Source organism: Tiliqua scincoides, chromosome 9, assembly GCF_035046505.1.
Source record: "Tiliqua scincoides isolate rTilSci1 chromosome 9, rTilSci1.hap2, whole genome shotgun sequence".
NCBI classification, from domain to species: Eukaryota; Metazoa; Chordata; class Lepidosauria; order Squamata; family Scincidae; genus Tiliqua; species Tiliqua scincoides.
This window is the reverse complement of record NC_089829.1, coordinates 44793560-44815254: the sequence shown is the minus strand read 5'-3', so window position 1 is coordinate 44815254 and position 21695 is coordinate 44793560. Positions and strand designations below refer to the sequence as shown.

The following is a 21695-nucleotide window of genomic DNA, read 5'->3' as shown; positions in this document are numbered from 1 at the left end:
TTTGATGAGGCATTCCACCATCTTACCCGGTATAGATGTTAGGCTGACCGGCCTATAGTTTCCCGGGTGCCCCCTCTTTCCCTTTTTAAAGATAGGTGTGACATTTGCTATCCTCCAATCTTCTGGCACCGTGGCCGTTTTAAGGGACAAGTTGCATATCTTAGTCAAGAGATCAGCAACTTCCTTCTTCAATTCCTTAATAACTCTAGGGTGGATGCCATCAGGGCCCTGTGACTTATTGATCTTTAATTTATCAATGAGGTCTGAAACATCTTCTCTTTTAACCTCTGTCTGACTTAATTCCTCGGTCAGGAGGGTCCGTTCGGGCAGCGGTATCTGCCCGAGGTCTTCTGTCGTGAAGACAGATGCAAAGAACTCATTTAATTACTCTGCCATCTCTAAGTCTCCTTTTATCTCCCCTTTCCCTCCCTCACCATCTAGAGGGCCAACCGCTTCTCTGGCGGGTTTCCTGCTTCTAACATATTTGAAGAAGCTTTTATTATTCCCCTTAATGTTGCTGGCCATGCGTTCCTCATAGTCTCTCTTGGCCTCCCGTATCACCTTCTTACATTTCTTTTGCCACAGTTTATGTTCCTTTTTATTCTCCTCATTAGGGCAAGACTTCCATTTATGGAAGGAAGCTTCCTTGCCCTTTACAGCCTCTCTAACTTGGCTGGTTAGCCATGCAGGCACTCTCCTGGACTTAGTCGAGCCCTTCTTTCTTTGTGGTATACACCTCTGCTGAGCCTCTATTACTGTTGTTTTTAGCAGCCTCCATGCATTCTGGAGAGATTGGACTCTTTTTACCTTTTCTTTCAACCTCCTTCTAACCAGCCTCCTCATTTGAGGGAAGTCCGCTCTTCGGAAGTCAAGGGTATTTGTGAGAGATTTGCATACCTCACAAAGGTCCTTATTGCTAATAGTTCCAAGCAGCCCTGATTGGCGCATGTGGGCGTAATCTCTCTGTGGTTATATATAATTAACTGATGGTTTGTATTGGTGCAGTTTATTTATCTATTTAACTAATTGTGTATGTTGTGTGTCTGTTGTAGCTCTTTTTTTCTTTTTGCTATGCCATTAAAGGTTGCTGAAATTGAATTGAGAGATTTGCCCGGTATTCTTCCCCCGATGTACACGTTGATACGGATAGCAGCATGATCACTGTTCCCCAACGGCTCCGTAACACTGACATCTCTAACCAGGTCCTGAGTACCGCACAATATTAAATCCAGAGTCACCTGTCCTCTGGTGGGCTCCATGACTAGCTGCTCTAAGGCACAGTCATTTAGCATGTCAAGGAATGGTCTCCTTTTCGTGACCAGAACACAAATTGACCCAGTCTATATGAGGATAATTGAAGTCCCCCATGATTACAACCCTGGCCCTCCTTGTCACCTCCTTGATCTGTTTCCTCATTTCAAGGTCCCCTTCCGATTTCTGGTCTGGAGGACGATAGTGCACCCCCAGTATTACATCACTCCACAGGCCTGGTAATTTAACCCACAGAGATTCTATGGTGGAGTCGGACCCGCCTTCAATCTCTACTTTGCTGGATTCTATCCCTTCCTTAACATAAATGGCCACCCCACCTCCAACACGCCCCTCCCTGTCCCTCCTGTAGAGTTTATAGCCCAGGTATCCCAATGATTGTCCGCGTTCCACCAAGTTTATAGTATTCCATAGTGGTTATACCCACTATTTCAATGTTTTCCCTGGTCACCAGACATTCCAGTTCTCCCATCTTTGCTCGGAGACTCCGGGCATTTGCATAAAAGCATTTGCTTTTAAAGGTGTAACCAACATATATAGAATATATATTAGTAATTAAGAAAAATCTTAAAGAATCAAAATGCTTGATTTTAGAAAACTAGGCAAAGAGTTTATTATCTTTATCTTAACTGGCAAGGGCAGACATTAGCAGAAGGGAGTATAGAACAGCTAGACAGTAAACAGGACCATCCTTAAGAAAGAGTCTTTGTGTGAATCTGAGATAAGAGAGGGGGGTTAGTGCAGAGATGTCTCAAAGCAGTTTGGTTTTATGTAATGTGTTTGAAGGTTAAGAGAGCAGAGAGAAATCCCATATGCAGAGTACAAGTTGGCTTGTTTTTGTGTTGGAGTGTAGGAAGGTCACAAAAACTAGCTGAAGCCTTAAAAGTCATAGAGCCCTCAATATTAAGAACTAGTCATAATAGTTATATAGAAATATAGTGAAATTGTTAAAAGGAAGTTTAAAAGATTGGTTCACACAGGGAATATACTAAACCCAGAAGAGAAGATGCAGATGAGAAGCATAAGCAAAGCCATTTAATTAAAAGGGGTTTAAAGGAATAAAAGTCAATAAATGGGTTAGAATTCTGCCAACTTAGGGTCTTCACACCCATATTTAAGTGTTTGTGTGTTCTCTTTAATAGGGATGGTATGAAAACGTATTTTCTCAAAGAGTTCCATAATTAGATTAATAAATATGAGTAGGGGTCAGTGTTGGATAAAATGACGTTACAGTGAACCCTACTGGTTTTGGAAATTGTTGGAGATTGTGTAATTTTGGCAAAGTTTTGAGATGAAGCCCCACCTGTATGTAAATAAGAGCCAATCAATGGTTTTGCTCATTTGTTGCCCACCTATTTTCCATCTTGTATGTAAATAGTATGATATCTATGTCCTATTAAAATTAGGCCCCATTTATGATGTCAAACCTTCAGCGAATGGGAAGTCTGGATTTTCAGACAAAAGGATTGTATAGTATAAAGGTTAAAACCCACCGGTCAGACGATGTCCATACTCTGGACATGAGTTCCGTGGACCAATTGTATACAATTCAGTAAAAGCCTGTGAACTTTCATCCTTGTGTACCTAGTCATTCTGAGTTGCTTATTTGGTTGGCTGTTTGGCCTTGCAACACCCAGTAATGCTGCTTTTTGCAGTTGATTGATGGTAATTTCTGTGGCCCTGATGCTGTTCAGGTGCTCTTCAAGGTGTTTTGGAATAGCACCGAGGGCACCAATCACCACTGGAATCTCTTTGGTCTTCTTCCGCTACAGCCTTTCCATTTCTAGTTGTAGATCTTTGTATTTTGTTTTTTGCCAGCTCTTTTTCTTCCATTCTGCTATCCCCTGATATTGCTACAGGTCCAGCCTTGTTATACATGAATTTGACTCAACATGAGTGGCCCCTGCAAATGAGAAGGAATGTACTGATCCCTGGAGAAGGGGAAAAATGCACCCCTTTAAAATCACAGTTTAAAAAACTGCTTTTTACTGTTGCAGAGAGACAGTCATACAAGTGATTACAGGTATAACCTAAGTATCCACAGATTTTTCTATCTCAAAGCTGATGAGAAGGGCCCTTTAAATTCAAGGAAAATAGTCATTTAATAATGCCAGAGAGGGGAGCTGGCTGACAATCCATCAATCATTCTCTGCAGGCTTCACTCCTCCCTTCCCCTGAGCACATGAAAGAAGGCTAAATGGCAGTGATTATCACCTTATCACATTATCATCAAAGAAGAAGGGGACTTTGTTTTTTAAATTGATTTACTATAGTGTGTTTTTTGCCATCTATGTGAGTGCTTGGAATGGAACCCACACGAATAATGAGGCTCAACCTGTATATTGATGTTTTTGACTTATTTTCTTCTGGATTACAGTTATATTGGGATTATTATTATTATTATTATTATTATTATTATTATAATATACGTCGGTATAGCACCAGCGGTGGCACTTTACATAAAGAGCTGGAAGGGGGGGAAGACCTCAGTCTAAAAAAAGCTGGGATGGTGTAATGATGCTGGAGCTGGACTTTAGACCTGGATGATGCAGCTTCCTGGATGACTGGATCAGTCACCATCTCTGAGCCTTGCCTACCTCTCAGGGTTGTTGTGAGGACAAGGTAGGAAGGAACTGTGTACATCACCCAGAGCTTGGAGGAACGGCGGTATAAAAATGTGAAAAGTAAATAAATGAAACATAAAAAATAAAAATAAAAAGACCTTGTCAGCCATCCATGCATGTGTTTTATCTCTCTCCCCCCCCCCCGTTGTGGGTGTCTGCCTGCCTATTGAAAGGCGGCGCTGCAATACAGACGGCCTGCCACTAGGGGGCGGGCGAGCGCCGCTGCACATGGAAGCGCCAGGAGCGCACAGCGAGCCAGAGAGGGATGGAGATGCGGAGGCGGGGCGGGGCCTGCAAAGATGAGGGGCGGGGCCTCGCTGCTGTCCTCGCCGTCGCCATGGAGACGGGCCCTGCGGCCTGAGCCGAGCCGTGCAGGCCTTGGTCCAGCTGGGCCCGTGGCGGCGAGGGAGGGACCCTCTCAGCGCCCTCCCGGGCATGAGGCGGGTGCGTGGCCGCCCGGAGTCGCCGCCGAGCCGTGGGGAAGGTGAGGGAAGGGACTAGGCCGGGGGGGGCGAGGGCGCTGGGGCTGCCTGGAGGGTGAGTGGGGGGCCATGGGGCGGCTGTGGGGCTGCCCCGGCCCTGCCTCTCCAGCGCCGGTGCCTCCATCCCTGCTTCGCGTAGGGTTTGGCTTCTGGGGGCTTCTGGGGCCAAAGCCTCTGTTTGTCTACTCAGAAGTGAGTCCCACTGTAATCAATGAGGCTTACTCCCAGGTAAGTGGAATTAGGGCTGCAGCCTTGAAGTACGAGGCTATGCGTGTCTACTCAGAAGTAAGTCCCATTATAATCAATGAGGCTTACTCTCAGGGAAGTGTGGATAGGATTACAACCTTACAGTACAATCCTATACATGTCTACTCAGAAGTAGATCCCATTGTAATCAATGAGGCTTACTCCCAAGTAAGTGTAATTAGGGTTGCAGCCTTAGAGCCCAGTCCTTTGCCTGTCTACTCAGAAGTAAATCTCATTATAATCAATGACTCTTACTCCCAGGTGAGTGTAGGTTTTGCAGCCTTACAGGATGCTATGCATGTCTACTCAGAAGTAAGTTCCATTGTAATCAATGAGACCTACTCCCAGGTGTGGCACTAGGATTGTAGCCTTACAGTACTATCCTATACATGTCTACTCAGAAGAAAGTCCCATTTTAATCAGTGAGGCTTATACTTCTGAGTATACATACCATTGTATAGCTGAGGTTCTGTGCACTTGTCTTTGGGACTAAACCCTACTAAACTTGGGGGATCTGACCGGGCACTGTGATCCTGTCTACAGTTGGGGGGGGGGGAGGAAAGCCTACATTGAACTATGTGGAGAACTTACTTCTGAGTTCTCTGGCTCTGTAGGGCTTCCATGCTGGGCAAAAGTCCCCTCCTGAACTCTGTGGAACTTCTGAGTAGGCTTTGCATTGTAATGCTGAGGTTCTGTGCTTTCATATTTGGGACTGAATCCTGTTAAACTTGGTGGGTCTGTAATCCTGTCTACGGTCACTTGGGAGAAAGCCTCCACTGAACTCTGTGGGACTTGCTTCTGAGTAGATATGCATAGGTTGGTGCTGTAAGGCAGTGATCCTGTGCATGCTTGCTCAGGAGTGCATGAGTCCCATCAGTGAGTGAGGATGGGACTTGCTCTCTAGTAGACATCTATAGGATTATGCTGCAAAGTTGTGAACCTGTATACACTTGGGAGTAAATTGTGCTGAGTAAGAATGAGGCTTTGTTTTGAGTAAATGTCCATAAGGTTGTGCTGTAAGCCTAAAGTGATTTTCCATGGCCATTGTGCCCCATTCTACATAACTAGCCTTGCTGATGGGTAAACATGCATAAGAGTGTGTTGTGTGGTTGCAGTCTCTGTACACACTGACTTGGAAACCAACCTCATCAAACTTGGTGAGCCTCACTTCCAGGTAGACATATCTAGGATTGTGGGGTACAATTCGTAATGCTGTGTGCGCTTTCTGGGGAGTCAGACCTGAATACATCTTTGCTCTAACAGCTTTTCATACAGATGTGAAGTATCGAGAGATTTCTCAAGCCTGGAGAGTCCAGTGGAAACCAATAACTACATAGTTTTAATATGGATTTAATATAACATATTAATCTGCTGTTGGCAACTCTGTGCAATCCAATTTCCTATTTCTGTCAGTTCTTACTATATTATATGTGAAATCTTTTTTGTATTAGTGAGCTTCAGTATAAGATTTTTGTTCTTTTGGGGGATGGAATGAACTTAGTCCAGAGAAGTTAATGCTGTAATTAAACTTCAAAATCACGTGCAGGATTCCTTTTGTTGTGTTGTATGAAATCCCTTTGTTGTGTTGCTGGAGTGTGGTCATCTTTCTGAAATTTGCCACTTCTTGGGATGCAACAACAGATGTTTTCAGCAGGCTGAAATGCTTTTTTTCACTCAGTGTATAAGTAACTTATGGAATGAATGACTTGCCACAAGATGTATTAAGAGCTACTGTCTTTGGGGACTTAAAAATAATAATAAGGTTCAGATCAGTGTGTTAGCTGTGATATCCAAAATGAAACCTTTGTTCAGAAGCAGTACATTTACTGAGTCAAAAAAAAGCGTCTCTGTTTTGACCTGCTGGTGATCATTCCAGGGCACCTAGCCCTTCTATTAAAGAGCACAGGTTATCTATGGTTTTGATGAATAAAGGTAGATCTTAAACCCCTTCATTTTTCTTCTAGGGGCCCCTGACAGTAGCTGTCCCACAAGGCTAATTGGTTCGGTCACTGCATTTTAGGAAACGATTTTTTGTGTGCACTCTTTCTGGCACTCAGAGAGCAGCCACTTCAACCAGAAAGGCCTCTGGCATGGATTAAAAAAATAGAAAAGAAAAAAAGCAACTAGAGAACTCGCAATTCTTCTAGGGAAGCTTTATCCTTACCAAGTTGTGTATTTTCTATTAACGCCTCATTAATTAACAGCCACAGAAGTGGAAACAGTGTTGGTGTTTAACCAAGCTTTGTGGGTACGACCAGACTGCAGAACTTGCTGCGATCTGGAAATATAAAATTTCCATTACTTATGTTTTCCTTCCACTGACTGTCTTTTTCCAAAATCCTTTTGGAGGCTTTGGCCAGTTACGATTTATGGACTGTGGTGTGTACACATTTACTCAGAAGTAAGGTTCACTAAGTTCAACGCAGCTTGCTCCCAAGTGTATATGAGATATTCGTCTCTTTACTAGTAACCTATAAACAACCCTAGATATCTTGCACCTTTTTGGAATACACTAGCAGCTTTTTCTCAAGAAAAAGGAAGTTTCTAATTCCCAAGAATCTCTTGGCTTGGCACAGAAATCATCACTGCAAGACCCATTTGCTTAGGGATGCTGAGGAGTGACTGAACCAATTAACGGATGCTGTTCTGATTACTGTTTATCTTGGGGGACTGTAAGGGACAAGTGGTAATTGTAAAGACTTGTGCTTACCCATCTTTCTATTCCTGTTACAGGCATTGTCCCAATGCAGTGTTAAACTTATGTCTGGGCTGTACTACTTCAAATGTTGCATGGGAGGGGGCTCTAAGGAATAGTGTACCCATGTTTCTTCTCTAATAGGTTTTTTGTGTGTGTTGGAAACTTTGTTTGCTTCTGTGTGTATGTGTATGTGTGTGGGAGGGGCGTTCCATTATTTCGTAACATTAGCTTTTGCCATTCAATTTAATACAGGGGTGTCAAACTTTTTTCATACAGAGGATCAAAGTTAGCATTCATGTCACCTACTGAGGGGCGGAAGTGACATCATTAAGCAGGCAATGACATCATTAAGCAAAAGATGACCAGAAATAAATACTTAGTTCTCACACAGAAACTCATTAGCTGCAAATAATGGAAGAGAAAATGCTGTTCATAATTTCAAGATATGAGACCAACCAGTTACTATCCTGGGCGAGCCCAGTTATAACAGCGGCCAGATAAATTGCTTCCAGTGCTGAATCTCGCCTGCAGGCCTTATGTTTGACACCCTTGGTTTAGTCTTTGGGAGAATAACACTGTCTTCATTTAGTGGAAACTGCTTTATTTTTCATAAAACCTACCTTATTCTTAGTCTTTACTTAGAATAACACAGTCTTTGCTTAGCAGGAATGGATGGCATGAGTTCTTTTATTAGTGCCTTGTCTGCCTTCAGTGGGAAGCAAGTTAATGGGTCAGAGACCCAGGCGAGAGATACCAGTTTTCTTTTAAAAGCAGTTCTGTATAACATGAAATGTGAACCTTAAAAAAGTGACATGTGTATAATGAAGACTGCGGCACTGAAACCTTTAATTCTTAAACAAAAAACCCCCACAGTTTTGTTATGTTATTTTTAATATGATTTGGTTCTAATTTACTTTATCTTCTTCTTGATTAACAGAGAACAGGGTTGTTGGCCTCATGAGACCACTTTAAGAGCTACATGGTTGGAACAAAGGCCTGCACGGTGAAACTCAGGCCACCACCTTGAGGCTGGGGTAAGGAGAAGCCCCTGTGACTTTATGGAGCTTGTTCTGGTCTTGAGTGAGCTTCCAAATTGTCAGTCAGCTGTGGGGTGTCCTTTCATTTTAAGTAGGTTCCCTTTTTCCTTAAGGAAACCAAGAGGGGGCTGGAGATGATTTAGAAATGTGTGCTTAAAAGACTGCAGCATACATTTTGCACCTCTCCGATATAGCCTCTTCTGCAGAGATGCTGCTTCTGCACTTTGGATGCAAGAGCTCTCACTGCTGTTAAATTGGCCTCTCAGGAAAGTGTGTTCTGAGGCAAGGGTTGTTTTTCTTTTTCCACTTGTGATAGATGAACATCTGCAATAAGCCACCTAATAAGACAGCACCGGAGAAGAGCAATGGAACGACTCCCGAGGCTCAGTCCCAGCACGCCCGGAGAAATGGCTGGAGCTGGCCCCCTCACCCATTCCAGTTTGTCGCCTGGCTGCTGTACCTGTTTTTCGCCCTGGTTGGCTTTGGCGTCCTTGTGCCGCTCCTGCCTGTTCATTGGGTTCCTGCCGGATACATCGTATCCTTTCAGGTTGATGTTTTTGTGTTGCTTTTTGAACACAGCAGTCATGATTCAGTGGTGTGACAGTCGCAGGCGTTTCAAAATGGCGGGGATCCCTGGATGATCAGAGTCACCATTCGTTCCCATTGTCTCAGGAGATGACTTGCTTTGTGTCTATTTGTAAGCTTGTTCCATTTGAAAAACACTTCAAGTCTTCATAAAGAATAAACAAATTGTTTCCTTTAAATTATTCTTTTTAGAATCATGCTTCCAGTCTCTTGCTATGGGGGGGGGGGTATTTTACCTATAACCCTGCCCACATCTACCATCAATCAGTGGTGTATCTCCCCTGGGGCAAAACAAGTGCCCTGCATGCTAACTGGGGCACTCCAGCTGCTTCCTAACTGGGGATGTTGTTGCCTTGGTTGTGAAAAGCCCTAGGTACCCCTCTGCCATCAATTTTGCTTTTTCTGTGTTTGTGTTTAGGGCCAGCCCAAGAATGCTGTCCCCTTCCTAACTTGGTGGTGTGACAGCCTCTCCTTGTTCGCTTCCTGGACTGAAAAGGACCCCAAACAGAAGCACAGAGAGTGATGAGCTAGACTAGAGCATCTCTGAAACCTTTCTTCTCTACTCTTCCTCTTTTCCTCCATATTTCTGTTTTCTACTCCAGGGAGTAAGTGTAGAAGGAGGAGCAGTGGAGGTGAGTGGGTTGATGATGGTGGTACCCACCAGTCTATTGACCAGAGTAATTCCCTCCTTTGGTCTCATAAATGGGCAGGCCCTGTTCTTCTGAATGACTTGGTGAATAGTGGTTTGAGGGCACAATCCCAACCAGATCTACTCAGAAGTAAGTCCTGTTTTGTTCAATGGGGCTTATTGTCAGGAAAGTGTGGTTAGGATTGCAGCCTGAATCATTAGACTCAGAAGTAATGGCCCTTTTTCTTAACCAGAGGAGATTTTTAAAGTGATGTTGCAACCACTTAAATGGAGCCTTGAAACATAGGGGGTTAAAAAAAAAATCTGAAGAGACTACCCTTAACTCTGTCCACCTCAGTGCCCTGGAGTTTTTTTTCTCTGCCACCTCATAGTTCATCTTACGGCAGTTTCCATTGATCCAGCTGATGACAGCGTGCGAGAGAAAAATTACCAGGGGCCACTTGCCACGTTTAGTCGTAAACAACATGCTCACGTCATTGAGAATCGCCACTGTCACATCTGCGATGTTGATGTGTAAGTAACTAGGTAGTTCTGCTCTGTGTCATTTGTTCTGTGAGGTTTATTGCATTGGGTCCTCTAATGAACAGTAATCAGTATCGTGATGATGATTAACATTCATATAGCTCCTTTTGGATGGAAAAAAATATGGGCTTCACACAGTTACCATGACCTGGTACAGTAAACATTATTAACCCCGTAATACAGATAGAAAGGATGAGGCTGAGAGGGAGTGGCTGGCTCAAAGTCACCTCGTGGATTTAAAGTGGGGCAGAGGCAGGATTTCAACTGGGGAAGCTGGCTCACTTAGCCACTATAATTTGCACTAGAAATATTTTGTGACATGTACACTTGTACATGTACAAGTGTCATAACAATTGTGGACAGATATTTTGCCATTGTTTGCTCTCATCTGGAGAAGTCTGAGAACTGGGGACTCCCTGATCATGACTATGTATCTCATAAACATATCATAAACCCAATAAACAAACTGATTAATAGTTGCTTAAGGACTGTGATGCCATCCCTTTAGCTGCCAGTTCTTCTTTGTCTTTCAGTTCTGGTTACACAAATATTGTCATGGCAATTGGTTTTCACATGTTAGTTGAATCACTGTTTCTCTGCTTCCTTTTGCTTTTGTTAGATGCCTGTGATAACACCCCCATGTGGTTTCCCTGTGTTTTACTGGTAACAGGAGATTGTTACCAGTGCAACAGTGTTGGTGGCTACTATGTCACCGGCACTGCTCTTTGTGCTGGGTAAACAGAAAGTCCTGCAGAACCACTTGGAACAGGCTGCTTGGTATAATTGCTTGTCTAGAGGCCAAAAGAATCTTTCTTGGCTATACTGGCACAAAACCCAGCAGTACGTAGGAGCACATCCATAGACTTGTGCCACTCACATTCATTTCACAAGAACCTGGACAGTATTTGAAATAAAATATATTTGCCAGCCAAAGAGGCTTTTGTATCTGAGGGAAGTAACAGGAGGAGGAATAAAATAAGTAGAAACAGGTTTTATTAGAGCTAGGTGTACTATTCTTCCCCCTCCCCAAATAATCTGGTTTACACACCTAGTTTGAGCATTCCAATTGGAAGGGAAGCAACTTCTGCAGTTAGCTCTGCCTTGCTGCTTTTTACCTGTGTTGAAGTGAGCCTTTCTTTTTTGCTGTCAGGAGCTCAAGTTCCAAGCACTGTGGGACCTGCAACAAGTGTGTCTGTGGCTTTGATCACCACTGTATGTGGCTCAACAACTGTGTGGGTGAAAGGAACTACTGGTAAGGGCCATTCAGTTGGCGTGACAAGCCTACAAAAGCAAAGCTACCTTAGGACAGCTGAGTCACCATTGCATCTTGTTTTAATAAGTGTTTCTGCTGCCGAAGCCCAAATGCCAATTTAGATCAGGCGACACTCTCAAAATAACAATTAAGGTTGTATACATACAGCTTTTAAAGGAGCATAGAATTGCACTTCTGGAGCCAGATATTGATGGGGAGGGGGTGGCGGCAGTGGCTTCTGATTCAAGCTGATTCTTGAATCTTTGCTCAAGACAACTGGACATACAGTTGACTCTTGCTGTTTGCTGAGGGAGAACTAAGCCTTTTGCTCTTTTAGTATCACTGGGCTAGCCAATGCCACTTGTATCCTTTTAAGGCAGGTTGGGGAAGAGCACCTGCTATGTTATGAATACAGAATTCAGTCCTTGGCACCACCTCTGACTGGGCCTGGAAAAGGCCCCTCTGGAACCCTGGAGCACCACTGCCAGTCAGTGTAGATGATACTGAGCGAGGCGGACCAGCAACTTGCTTCTGTGTATGGCAGCTTCCTAAGGTGTGCCATGGCTATGTCAGCTGGCCCCCATGGAGTAATGCGCCCCCGGTGGGTGACACAGCCTGCTAGGAAGGTGGTAAGGGATCTTCTGCTTCTTTGGCAGGCTCTTTCTGAACAGTGTGATATCCGCCATCGTCGGCCTCTTCCTGACACTGCTCATTGCTTTCTACGTCTTTGTCGAGTTCTTCCTCAACCCCATGCGGTTGCGCACTGATCAGCACTTTGAAGGTACCGGCCCTGTGCTCTATGTACGAACAGTTCCATTGTGGCAGGATTTCCCCTTTGTCCCTCCCGGTGCTTTCAGTCAAGGAGCACCTTTGTGCAACGGGATGGTGGCAAGTGCAGAGTACTATAGAGCTCACTAAGTTCAAGGGAGGCTTGATGTAATTCCTTCCCAGTTAGCTTCTAAAAGGAGATTTAACCCAAACTAAGCTGCATCCTCTGACCTGGGAGCTGCCTGTGTTGCTTCACTGGTGATCAGCACCTGCTTAGAACTAGCTCTGTTGGTCTTTCACATTCTCCATAGCTGAGTCCTGGCTGGAGCAATCCTCAGATTCCCTGATTTTGTCCTCTTTTGTTTTCACTCATTGGTTCTTCTGTTTTCTAGGTTTAAAGAACCAAACAGATGTGTGGTTTGTGTTCCTTCCTGCTGCTCCTGTGGAGACTCGAGCAGCTGCTATTCTGGCTTCAGCTGGGTTGGTGATTGTCCTGGGGCTGCTGACTTTGTTCTTGTTGGGCCACCTGCTGATCTTCCACATTTATCTCAGTAGGCATCACCTTCTCCTTTGTTCTGTAATCCGGGTTAATTGGGCTTTTCCCTCCCTTCACAAGACTTGCCTACCCACCCTGGAAGTCACAATCCAGTTGTCCTCTCCTCTGGGATTCCTGGTTGAGTAATCTTAGGTCCTGCTTGATGCAGATTAAATCTGAGGCTCTCTGATTTGTAGGAAATGCTCTGGGATGGAGCCCAAATCCAACAGCATGCCTACAGTTCCAGAATGTTTTTGTATCTTTTCTTCTTCTTCTTAAAGATGCTTTGCCTCTCTGTAGTGAGGTGCACATTTACTTTGACTTTCAAAAGATGGGGATAGTCAGAAGTAGTCAGGCTACTGTGCCCGCCTATCCATTATGTCTGGGTCAGATAGTGTGCTTTGAGTTGGGATTTGTGGTGAAGACTAAAACATGACTGTGATAGATATCCACAGATTGCAGCAAGGCCCTGCTGGAGTGTGCCAACTGCATTTTTCCAAAGGCCATTAATGAGTATTTTGTCTGGGCTGGAGGATTTTGCATACCCCAATTAGTTGAGCGCTTCTGCCTTTTATCGGTGCAAATGTAACCTTTATTGAGAATCAGGTGGTGGTTCGGTTAATAATTTTGAGCTCTTCCACCATAGCGGTTGTATTGTCTTGATATTTGAGCCAGTATATCTTGCCTTCCTTGAGTTCATGAGTTCTTTCCACTTCCTAGTGTGGCACAGAATGACCACCTATGAATACATTGTACAGCAGCGCCCTCCACAGGAGATGAAGGACTCTGCGAAGCAGCTGGAATCCTGCCCACCACAAGTGCGGTCACTTCAGGTGAGGATTACAGTTTTTCTCTTTTATCCCTTTATAAATAGGGTTGTGCATGCTCAGTGGTTCATTATGGGTTCAGTGACACTGCTCCCCCCCCCCCCAAAAAAGAAGCTGTCCATCTCAAAAAAGTTTGAGACTTTTTTGCAGTCTGTGACTTTGATGAGTCAGGGAAGGTTTTAGTTAATAATTTTGAGCCCCTCCACTGTAGCAGCTGTATCCTCTTGGTCAGTGTACCTCAAACTGTGGGTTGGGAACCACTAGATGGGAGCCAATTTTGAGTAGGTCCCCATTCATTTCAATATTTTGTTTTTAATATATTAGACTTGATGCTGCCATGGTATGTGACTTCATTTGGGGAAATGTTACAGATCTGTACTTTGAACAGGCTATTATGTATATGCTTTTAACAATGATAGTCAATGGGACTTACTCCTGGGTAAGTGTGGGTAGGATTACACTCTAGGATTGTTAAAAATTTCCCTGCTTGATGATGTCACTTCTGGTGGGTGATACATCTTCCGGTGGGTCCTGAAAGATTCTCGTTCTAAAAAGTGGGTCTCAGTGCTAAAAGTGTGAGAACCACTGCTCTTGGTATTTGAGCAGGCATATATTCCCTCCATGAATTCATAGTTCCTCTGTACTCCATCTGAGGAGTGCATACCGAATGCAGTATGATCCAACTGTGCCATAAATTCCCTAGCCTATCTGTCTGTCTTCCCGTTAATTTGCTGTGTGGATAGCAGAACCTGTTATCTAGAATTCACACCTTCAGTAACATTTCATTTGTACAAAATCAAGTCTCTAGCCCTCATGATTTTGAAATGGCATTCGTTTCCAAGATCACATAATGTCTTAGACCAGGGGTGTCAAACACGTTTCATACAGAGGGCTAAATAGCATTCATCATGTCTGCTGAGGGCTGAAAGTGATGTCATTAAACAGGTCACAACCAAAAATAAACACTTCTTCTCACTTAGATGCAAATGAAAGAAGAAAAAACATGCAAATCTTGATCATATTTCAAGATAAGGGATAGCCCAATTTTCACGTGGACTGCCCTTTCAGCAGTAACACCTCAGCACTGCTCAGAAGCTGAGAGCCTGAGGGCCAGATAAAAACCTTTTGAGGGCCACATCCGCCCCCTTGCCTTAGACATTTATGTTTGACACCCCTGCCTTAGACAGAACTTCCAGTGGCTACAATGGAGAGGATATGGTGGGTTTTAAGATTTTTCAGTGTCCTTCATTCCAGACTTCGATTGCAGGTCCTATTTTTAGTAGCAGGCTTTAAGAAGGCTGATGAAAATAATGTTTAGGTCTATAGGTTTCCATGCTAAGTCATGCAGTGTTTCCTCATTGTGTTTTGATACACAACGCAGCCTTCTAAACAAAAATATTAATTTGTTGTAAACCAGGGACACTTGCTTGCCGATTGGTCCAGCTTTTTCATGCTCGAGTTCACTTTGAAATAACTCCTTTGTGTTTCAGGAAATGCAATTTTACTCAGGAAGTCTTGGATATACCAATCCCGACATTCAGGTGGAAGAACCTTCAGGCTTAACATCAGGGAAAGAGTGAGTAGACCCTAATGCTAAACTGGTGATCAGTGGTGGTATTCTGGGATCATTCCAGAATATCGGCAAATATTTTTGTGAAAATACTTGGTGGGTGGGGGGCATTGGCAGTCCTCATATGAAGGAAGAAAGGGCTGAGAAGGGATAAAAGAAACATACTTCCAGAGTAATTTTACTGACACAAGATAGCGTGCTATTGATTACATTCTGCCAGTTGGTCAGAGTACGGGACTGTTCCTTGTGAAGGCACATGGAACACCTTTTGTAGGAAAATGGCAACAACTGTCACCGACTCCTTAGAACCAATGTGCACGTTTGCATGTTGCAGAAAGAGGGCTGGATACCAGAAGGGTGCTGAACAAACACGGGAGGAAAAATGAGCAGAGCAGTGGTGTTCTGTACAGGGAGTGGGAGACCGAACAGTCAGTCTGTTTGAAGGGAAACAAGTGGTGACAATTTATCAAGGCTGATGGCCTTCAACGCCTGGCCACAGCAGGACTCCTTATCTTTTCTCATGCCTGCAAAGCTGTGAAACAGATAAGACGAAGTTACATTGTTGTCTTGTTCAGAATTGCTTTTACAGGGAAAAAATGAAAAAAGGAATTGCAGAGGGCAATTAACCCTTCTGAAGACAACCTGTGATGTCCCTTAATTCAGGCTTCTTTATACTTTGTGCCACCTTTCCATAGCAAATAATATTGTATCTCATTTGACGGTTGCAATTTCATCTTAAGTTCATGCTCGCAACCAGGTGATATCACACACTAAAATCACCAGAAGCATCTTCTGGGAATATATTCTAGGAAAATAGTTCTTCTGTTTCCCAAATGCTATCCCATTCGTGAGATCTGTGGAAGCACAGGATGGGCCCTTCTCTGTCCATCCCCTTGCCTCCACCATTCCTCCCCCTCTTACTCCCTGGATCCAAAAAGGATGGGAGGAGAGCAAGGGACAGAGTGTCTCAGATGCTTTAGCCTTCCATTCTTTTTTCCTCCACACTTCCTTTTGTGCTCCATTTCCCTCTTTTTAAATTCAAGGAGTGGGAGGAGCAGCAATGGCAGCTAACTTGCACCCCCTTAAGGGGGTATGCAGCATTTGGCACTCTGCTTCAGGCACTAAATCATTCTGGGTCAGTCCTGTTGCTGCCAACTGACTAAAGACAGATGGGAACTGCAAATGGATAAGCACAAGGAAACCAGCATCGACTCTTCTCTTTCAGGCTAACCAAGTTCTGCATGCGCAGTGATGGCTCAGAGTCCAAGCTCATTCCATCCTCTGACGTCAAAAAGGTACAAACTGGAGTCCAGCCACAGGTGAGCGAGAGTCTAACCATGGGCTCTGTCCTTGTGTATTGGCTCTATGTCCCTGCTGCTGACCAGCCTGCACATTAAATCATGCATCCTGCTTCATCCATTGCCGTGTGCTCAACATCTTTGAGATTTAGCCAGCCACTGTAGGTTATTTAGGGCCAAATCCTATCCAACTTTCCAGCGCTGGTGCAGCCGTGCCAATGGGACATGCACTGCATCCTGTGGTAGGAGGGCAATCACAGAGGCCTCCTCCAGGTAAGGAAGTGTTTGTTTCCTTTCTTTGGGGCTGCATTGCTGCCACTCCAGCACTGGAAAATTGTATAGGATTGGGCTCTTAGTTGTGTACGTGCTTCAGTTGGTGCAAGACTTGGGCCCAAATTCTAACTCACTTTGGAGCACTGGCATAACTGTGCCAGTGGGGCATGTGCTGCATCCTGCAGTTGGGGGGGGCACTCACAGAGGCCTCCTCAAAGTAGGAGAATGTTTGTTCACTTACCTCAGAGCTGCATTATGTTGGTGCTGGAAAGTAGATAGGATCGCGCCCTTATTGCATTAATGGCATTGTCTGTAGTTGGATTCTGAATGCTCTTAAGACACAGCTGCATTGAGGTTTTGAGGTGAATCAGATGTGTGCACCCCTTGCTCCTTTCCCATGTTTCTTTTTAGCAGCTAACCGTGTCCCATGATGTAAGGAATGTTTTAAAATGTTGCCTGTTATGGAAACTGGAGCAAATACTGATGGCAGTCTTTTGTATTTTCCTCCTCTCCAGCGGTTGCAACCCATTTCATTATAGCCCTGGCTCTTTCGATAGCCCTGGTTATCTTACTGCTAATTTTAATATGAAAGAACCTGATGTCGATTGCAAGAGCTGTGCTGACCATGGTTGCTTTTTATGATCTTGTACTTTCAGAAGAAGAAGAAGAAGAAAAAGAGGAAGAAATTGCACAAGGTTCCCTCTTCTCTGACAGCAGAAAGATCCCAGGAGGCTATTGCTCCGTGGTCCTCTCTTCCAGCTTTACAACCAGGTAAGAACAGGAAGCACAGAGGTTTTGAGTTCCAGGTCCCTCAGGCAAGTTCTGCAAACTTCTTTTCCAGGCTAAATAGTCAACACAATTAGGGCCTATATACCCTCAAAAGGGCCCATGCCAGTGTGTGGACCTTTCTTGAACTCAGTGTTGCAACTGTGTTGTGATGCTGTCCCCAGACACTCAGTGATGGCATCGTATGTCTTTTAGCTGAAGAACTCTCACCTCTCCTGTCTCAAGCTCATTTCTTCAAACAAACAGTTGCTTATAATTTCAAACTTCAAAGCCTGTGAATAATAATAAAATAATAATAATAATAATAATAAAAAACTTTATTTATATCCCGCCCTTCTCCCTAAAAGGGACCCAGAAGACCATGGGCAGAAGGAGAAAAATAGGTCCTAACATCCTCATTTCTTGCAGAACTATCTGTCGTGGCTGCCGTCTCCTCAACCTCGTCCTCCTCCAGCCTCCGCCTCCCCATACCAGCTTTTCCTCCCAGAGTAGTGATCACACCCACACACAACAGTGCGGTCCAGGCAGCGGGACCTCCAGCCGACTACCATTCAGAGTCAGCAGAGTCTATGGACGAGATCCCTGTGGCTCAGACAAGACTGGGGAGCAGCACGCCAAATGGAGTTTCCAAGAGCATCACCCGGCACCTTCCTTTTCCCACAGCCCATTCCAGAGGCGAAGGGGAGATCCACCAGACTGTTAGGCACAAAGCCAAAAGAAAGAACATCCCGCTAGCAACAGGGCAGTGGAAGGAAGAGTTGGAACTGTCTCCAAAGATCCCAGCCATGTTTGTGAGCAAAAGTAGCGGGGAGCCACCCGTCCCCAACTCCTGGTCTGGCAAAACATCCGAACCCCCGCACAGAAAATGCTCTAGCAAACGGCACGTAGACGATCTGGACCGCCACTTGTGGGACACAAGCACCAATTCAACCGTTGCTTAAACACTTGGCTTCCTTAAAGCCGTACCAGCCAAGGGAGAAACAGGGGTGTGGGCTTCTTGCTCTCCAAATATATTCATCCAAGGATTGAAAATCTGAGTGATCTCTCTTGCTTCTTTGAGCTGGCTGACCTTTACTCCTTGTTGCTTGCCCTTGGTGAATGGGAAGAGGGTTTAAGTGATCCCTGTATGGCTGTTGCATCTGTGTCATTTGCCTTTGGACAATTGTCAGGTGGTGGAAATCTACCCGAGGGCAGCAGGCTTCTCCTAGATGGTTTTGAAGTATTAGATGTTGGGGCTAAGACTTTTCAGTGCTTGGATTCTCGTCTCAGGCTGTCTTGCAAGCAATCTATATCCTTTACTTAATATGGCTTATTGCTGTGGGCTGCCAAAAGCAATGGCATCATATCTCTTCAAATTGGGTGTGGGGATGGGGGGGGGGGGTTGGAAAGGGTGCCCGTCTGCCAGTGGAAGTGCACTGATTTTCCCCTTCTCTGAAAAACAGTCCTCTAGGGCCCAATTCTGTCCATCTTTCCAGCACCGACACAACCATGCCAACAGGGCATGCGCTGCACCCTGAGCTGAAAGGGCATCATGGAAGCTTCCTCAAGGGAAAGGAACATTTGTTCCCTTACCTCAGGGCTGCACTGTTGCTGCTTCAGTGCTGGGAAGTTGGTTAGGGTTGGGCCCCTAGTTGTGCATGTGTATCTGTGTCTAATTGGGAAGGTGTAATGCACCTTCTGCTGCAGGCTTTGCTTCAAGTTTGTTGTTGGCAGCTGGCCTCACAGTGGAACAATTGCATCCATTCCCTCAGTAGCTTCCCTTGGGCAAATTCCTTGGTAGCGTGAAGATCTGCACACACAATGGATTGCTGCAAGAGAAGGTCCCAGAAGAGAGGCTCTTTGTGCTGTTGTCAGACTCAGGGTTGCAAATAAGTCAGGTCCTCCCTCTTCATCATGGCCTTGGAACGGCCAGTGGGCCCTTGTTGCTGCTTTCCATTTTCTTCATGCAGCAGTATTCCAAGTCTCACATGGGTGGAGCTCCTAGAACAGCTCTGGCCACAACAAATGGTTTTCTGTGCTGTTTGCTAAGTTGGGCTTTGTTCAGGCTTTGAATGCCAAAGGACCCCAAGTTCAGTCCCCAGCTGAGACCCTGGAGAGTTTTTGCCTTTCAGACTAGATGAGATGGAGCTAGATGAACCAATAATATGACTCAGCAGGTGGAAGCTTTGTGCATTCAACTTTGTGAGATGTGGGGCACGATAAAGCATGATGCCCAAGGTATGGGAGCAGCATCCTGATTCTAGGTGTATCTGAGAGCCTCAGGCCCAAATCCTAACCAACTTTCCAGCGCTGGCATAGCTGTGCCAGTGGGGCATGTTCTGCATCCTGTAGTTGGGGGGGGGGGCAGTCACAGAGGCCTCCTGAAGGTTAGGGAATGTTTGTTCCCTTACCTTAGAGCTGCATTGTCCTTAGGTCGGTGTTGGAAAGTTGGTTAGGATTGCATCCTCAGTCTTTCAAGAGCTGCAGACAAGGGGAAGGGGGAGTGGGATTCTTGCAGGCACTGTGAGAAGTAGGCTTAATCCATTCCTTCCATTCTGTTTAACTAGTTGAACATCCCCCCTCCCCCGCTGTTGTTTGCTCTGCAGGGAAAAACATACCGATATGTAGCAGTTTTACAGTAAGATTTCAACTGGGAAAATGGTGTTGGGCAGGAGGAGAGTTCACTTTCACACCCCTAGCAGCTGCATTAAAAAAACACACACACAGTCATTGATCGCCTGCCATCTCATCTAGTTTGATCTAGGCATGCAGGTTAATGAGAACTGGAGGGAAATGTTATCTCACAAATCCTCTACTGGCCTCTAGAGGGCAGAATCTGAATAGCTGTGTGGCAGAGCCCTGTGCACTGCCTTGATCTGCCAGTGTTTGGCTAACTGGCCTGCCCAGTTGTATTCTTAAACTTGGCGGCACAGCTGTGTGTATCTATGCATATCATTTGAAGGCAGCTGGAATCTCTGGGATTGGGCCTGTGTGTACAGAAAGGCCAGATAGAAAGGGGTTTTCATCAGTACTCTTTCTCTGTTCCTCTATTTATCCTGCTGTTTCCCTTTTAGGCTGACATTGCTGCAAAGGAGGTCATCCTAAGTGTTATCTCTTTTTCTTGTAGTCTGCTAGGTATGACTGCAGTGCTAGGCTGGCAAGGGGAAGGGATGGATGGCAGCTGCCTTGGCAGCAATTTTGTTGGAACAGGCTTGTTCCTGCAGAACCAAGGTGATGAGCTAGCTTGGAAGACAGGAATTGCCAGGACCTCCTGATGCCAGAGGGAGCATACCAAATGCCACCCATCTATCCCTGGGCATGCATGAGCCAGAGCCACGCCTCCTTCTGCCCCTGAGATTTGAAAAACAAAGGAGTAGAGCAGGGTAGGAGAGGAGTGACACATGCTAGAGCAGGGTGTCAAACTTGTTTCATATAGCAGGCTGAATAGCATTCATGATGCCTGCTGAAGGCCAGAAGTGATGTCATTCAGCAGGTTAGGACCAGAAATAAGCATTTTTTTCTCACCTAGGAACTCATTAGCCACAAATGACGAGAACTGTCAAAAATGGATCATTTTTCAAAATGTGGGAGAGCCCCATTATCATGTGGGCTGCCCTTTCAGCAGTGACCCCTCAGCACAGCCAAGAAGCTGAGAGCAGCTGATGGTGGAGCTGGAAGAGCCTGAGGGCAGGATAAAGAGCTTCCGTGGGCCTTATTGTGTGACACCCCTGAGCTAGAGCATTGTTGTCAGCTTTAGCTCACCTCTCTCCACTCCTCATTTTCTTTCAGTTCCATCTTTGCTTTGGTTTTCAGATCCAGGGAGTAGCAGAGGTGGATAGGCCAGGGCATCTTGGTTAACCTCAGTGATAGGCAGATCCTATTGGGAACCCCCTTAAGAGGAGAAATTTGCCATCTCTCACCAAGGCAAAAGTAAACTCCAGAGTGCCTCGATTTTTGTCAACTGTGCAGGGCAAACTGGAGGGATCAGCAACTGCTAAAAACTCAGTGCACAGCACAAACCTCCCTACCCCTTTGGCGCAGGGTGCCTTGAACCTCACCAGGCCTTCCTTGGCTTGCTGGCCTCCTGCTGTGTGCCCCTTGCTTGCCTGGACTGCAGTTGCTCTCAGCCAGCCAGCTCAGTGTCTCATTTCCTTCCCCCTGCTGTGCTCAGCTGCCGAGAGGAATCCAGCAGCTGCCCCACAGGGTTTCAGGATGCCTCCTGTGCAGCGTGTATCTGCTTATTTCCTTTCAAATACTCTGAGGGTATAAACTCCTCCCCCCACCTTGGCTCCAAA

The 21695-nt window shown here is 45.3% G+C and overlaps 1 protein-coding gene across 1 annotated transcript; it reads left to right on the top strand.

Annotated features, from left to right (window-relative positions):
- Positions 1-4207: 4207 nt before the first annotated feature.
- ZDHHC1 (zinc finger DHHC-type containing 1) lies at positions 4208-18453 on the top strand. Its single transcript, XM_066637376.1, has 12 exons — positions 4208-4377; positions 8257-8353; positions 8673-8891; positions 9928-10103; positions 11263-11364; positions 12021-12145; positions 12525-12683; positions 13388-13500; positions 14985-15070; positions 16290-16383; positions 17292-17406; positions 17830-18453. The coding sequence occupies exons 3-12, from the start codon at positions 8673-8675 to the stop codon at positions 18360-18362; spliced, it is 1722 nt and encodes a 573-aa protein (XP_066493473.1). The 5' UTR covers positions 4208-4377; positions 8257-8353; the 3' UTR covers positions 18363-18453.
- The last annotated feature ends 3242 nt before the right edge of the window (positions 18454-21695 follow it).

What these genes read in the sequence shown, in the direction of transcription:
- ZDHHC1 (XM_066637376.1), top strand. Translation starts at nt 8,673, where the DNA reads ATGAACATCTGCAATAAGCCACCTAATAAGACAGCACCGGAGAAGAGC. An exon ending in CACAAGTGCGGTCACTTCAG is followed by an intron (nt 13,501 to 14,984) that starts GTGAGGATTACA and finishes TTTGTGTTTCAG; the next exon opens with GAAATGCAATTTTACTCAGG. An exon ending in AAACTGGAGTCCAGCCACAG is followed by an intron (nt 16,384 to 17,291) that starts GTGAGCGAGAGT and finishes TTGTACTTTCAG; the next exon opens with AAGAAGAAGAAGAAGAAAAA.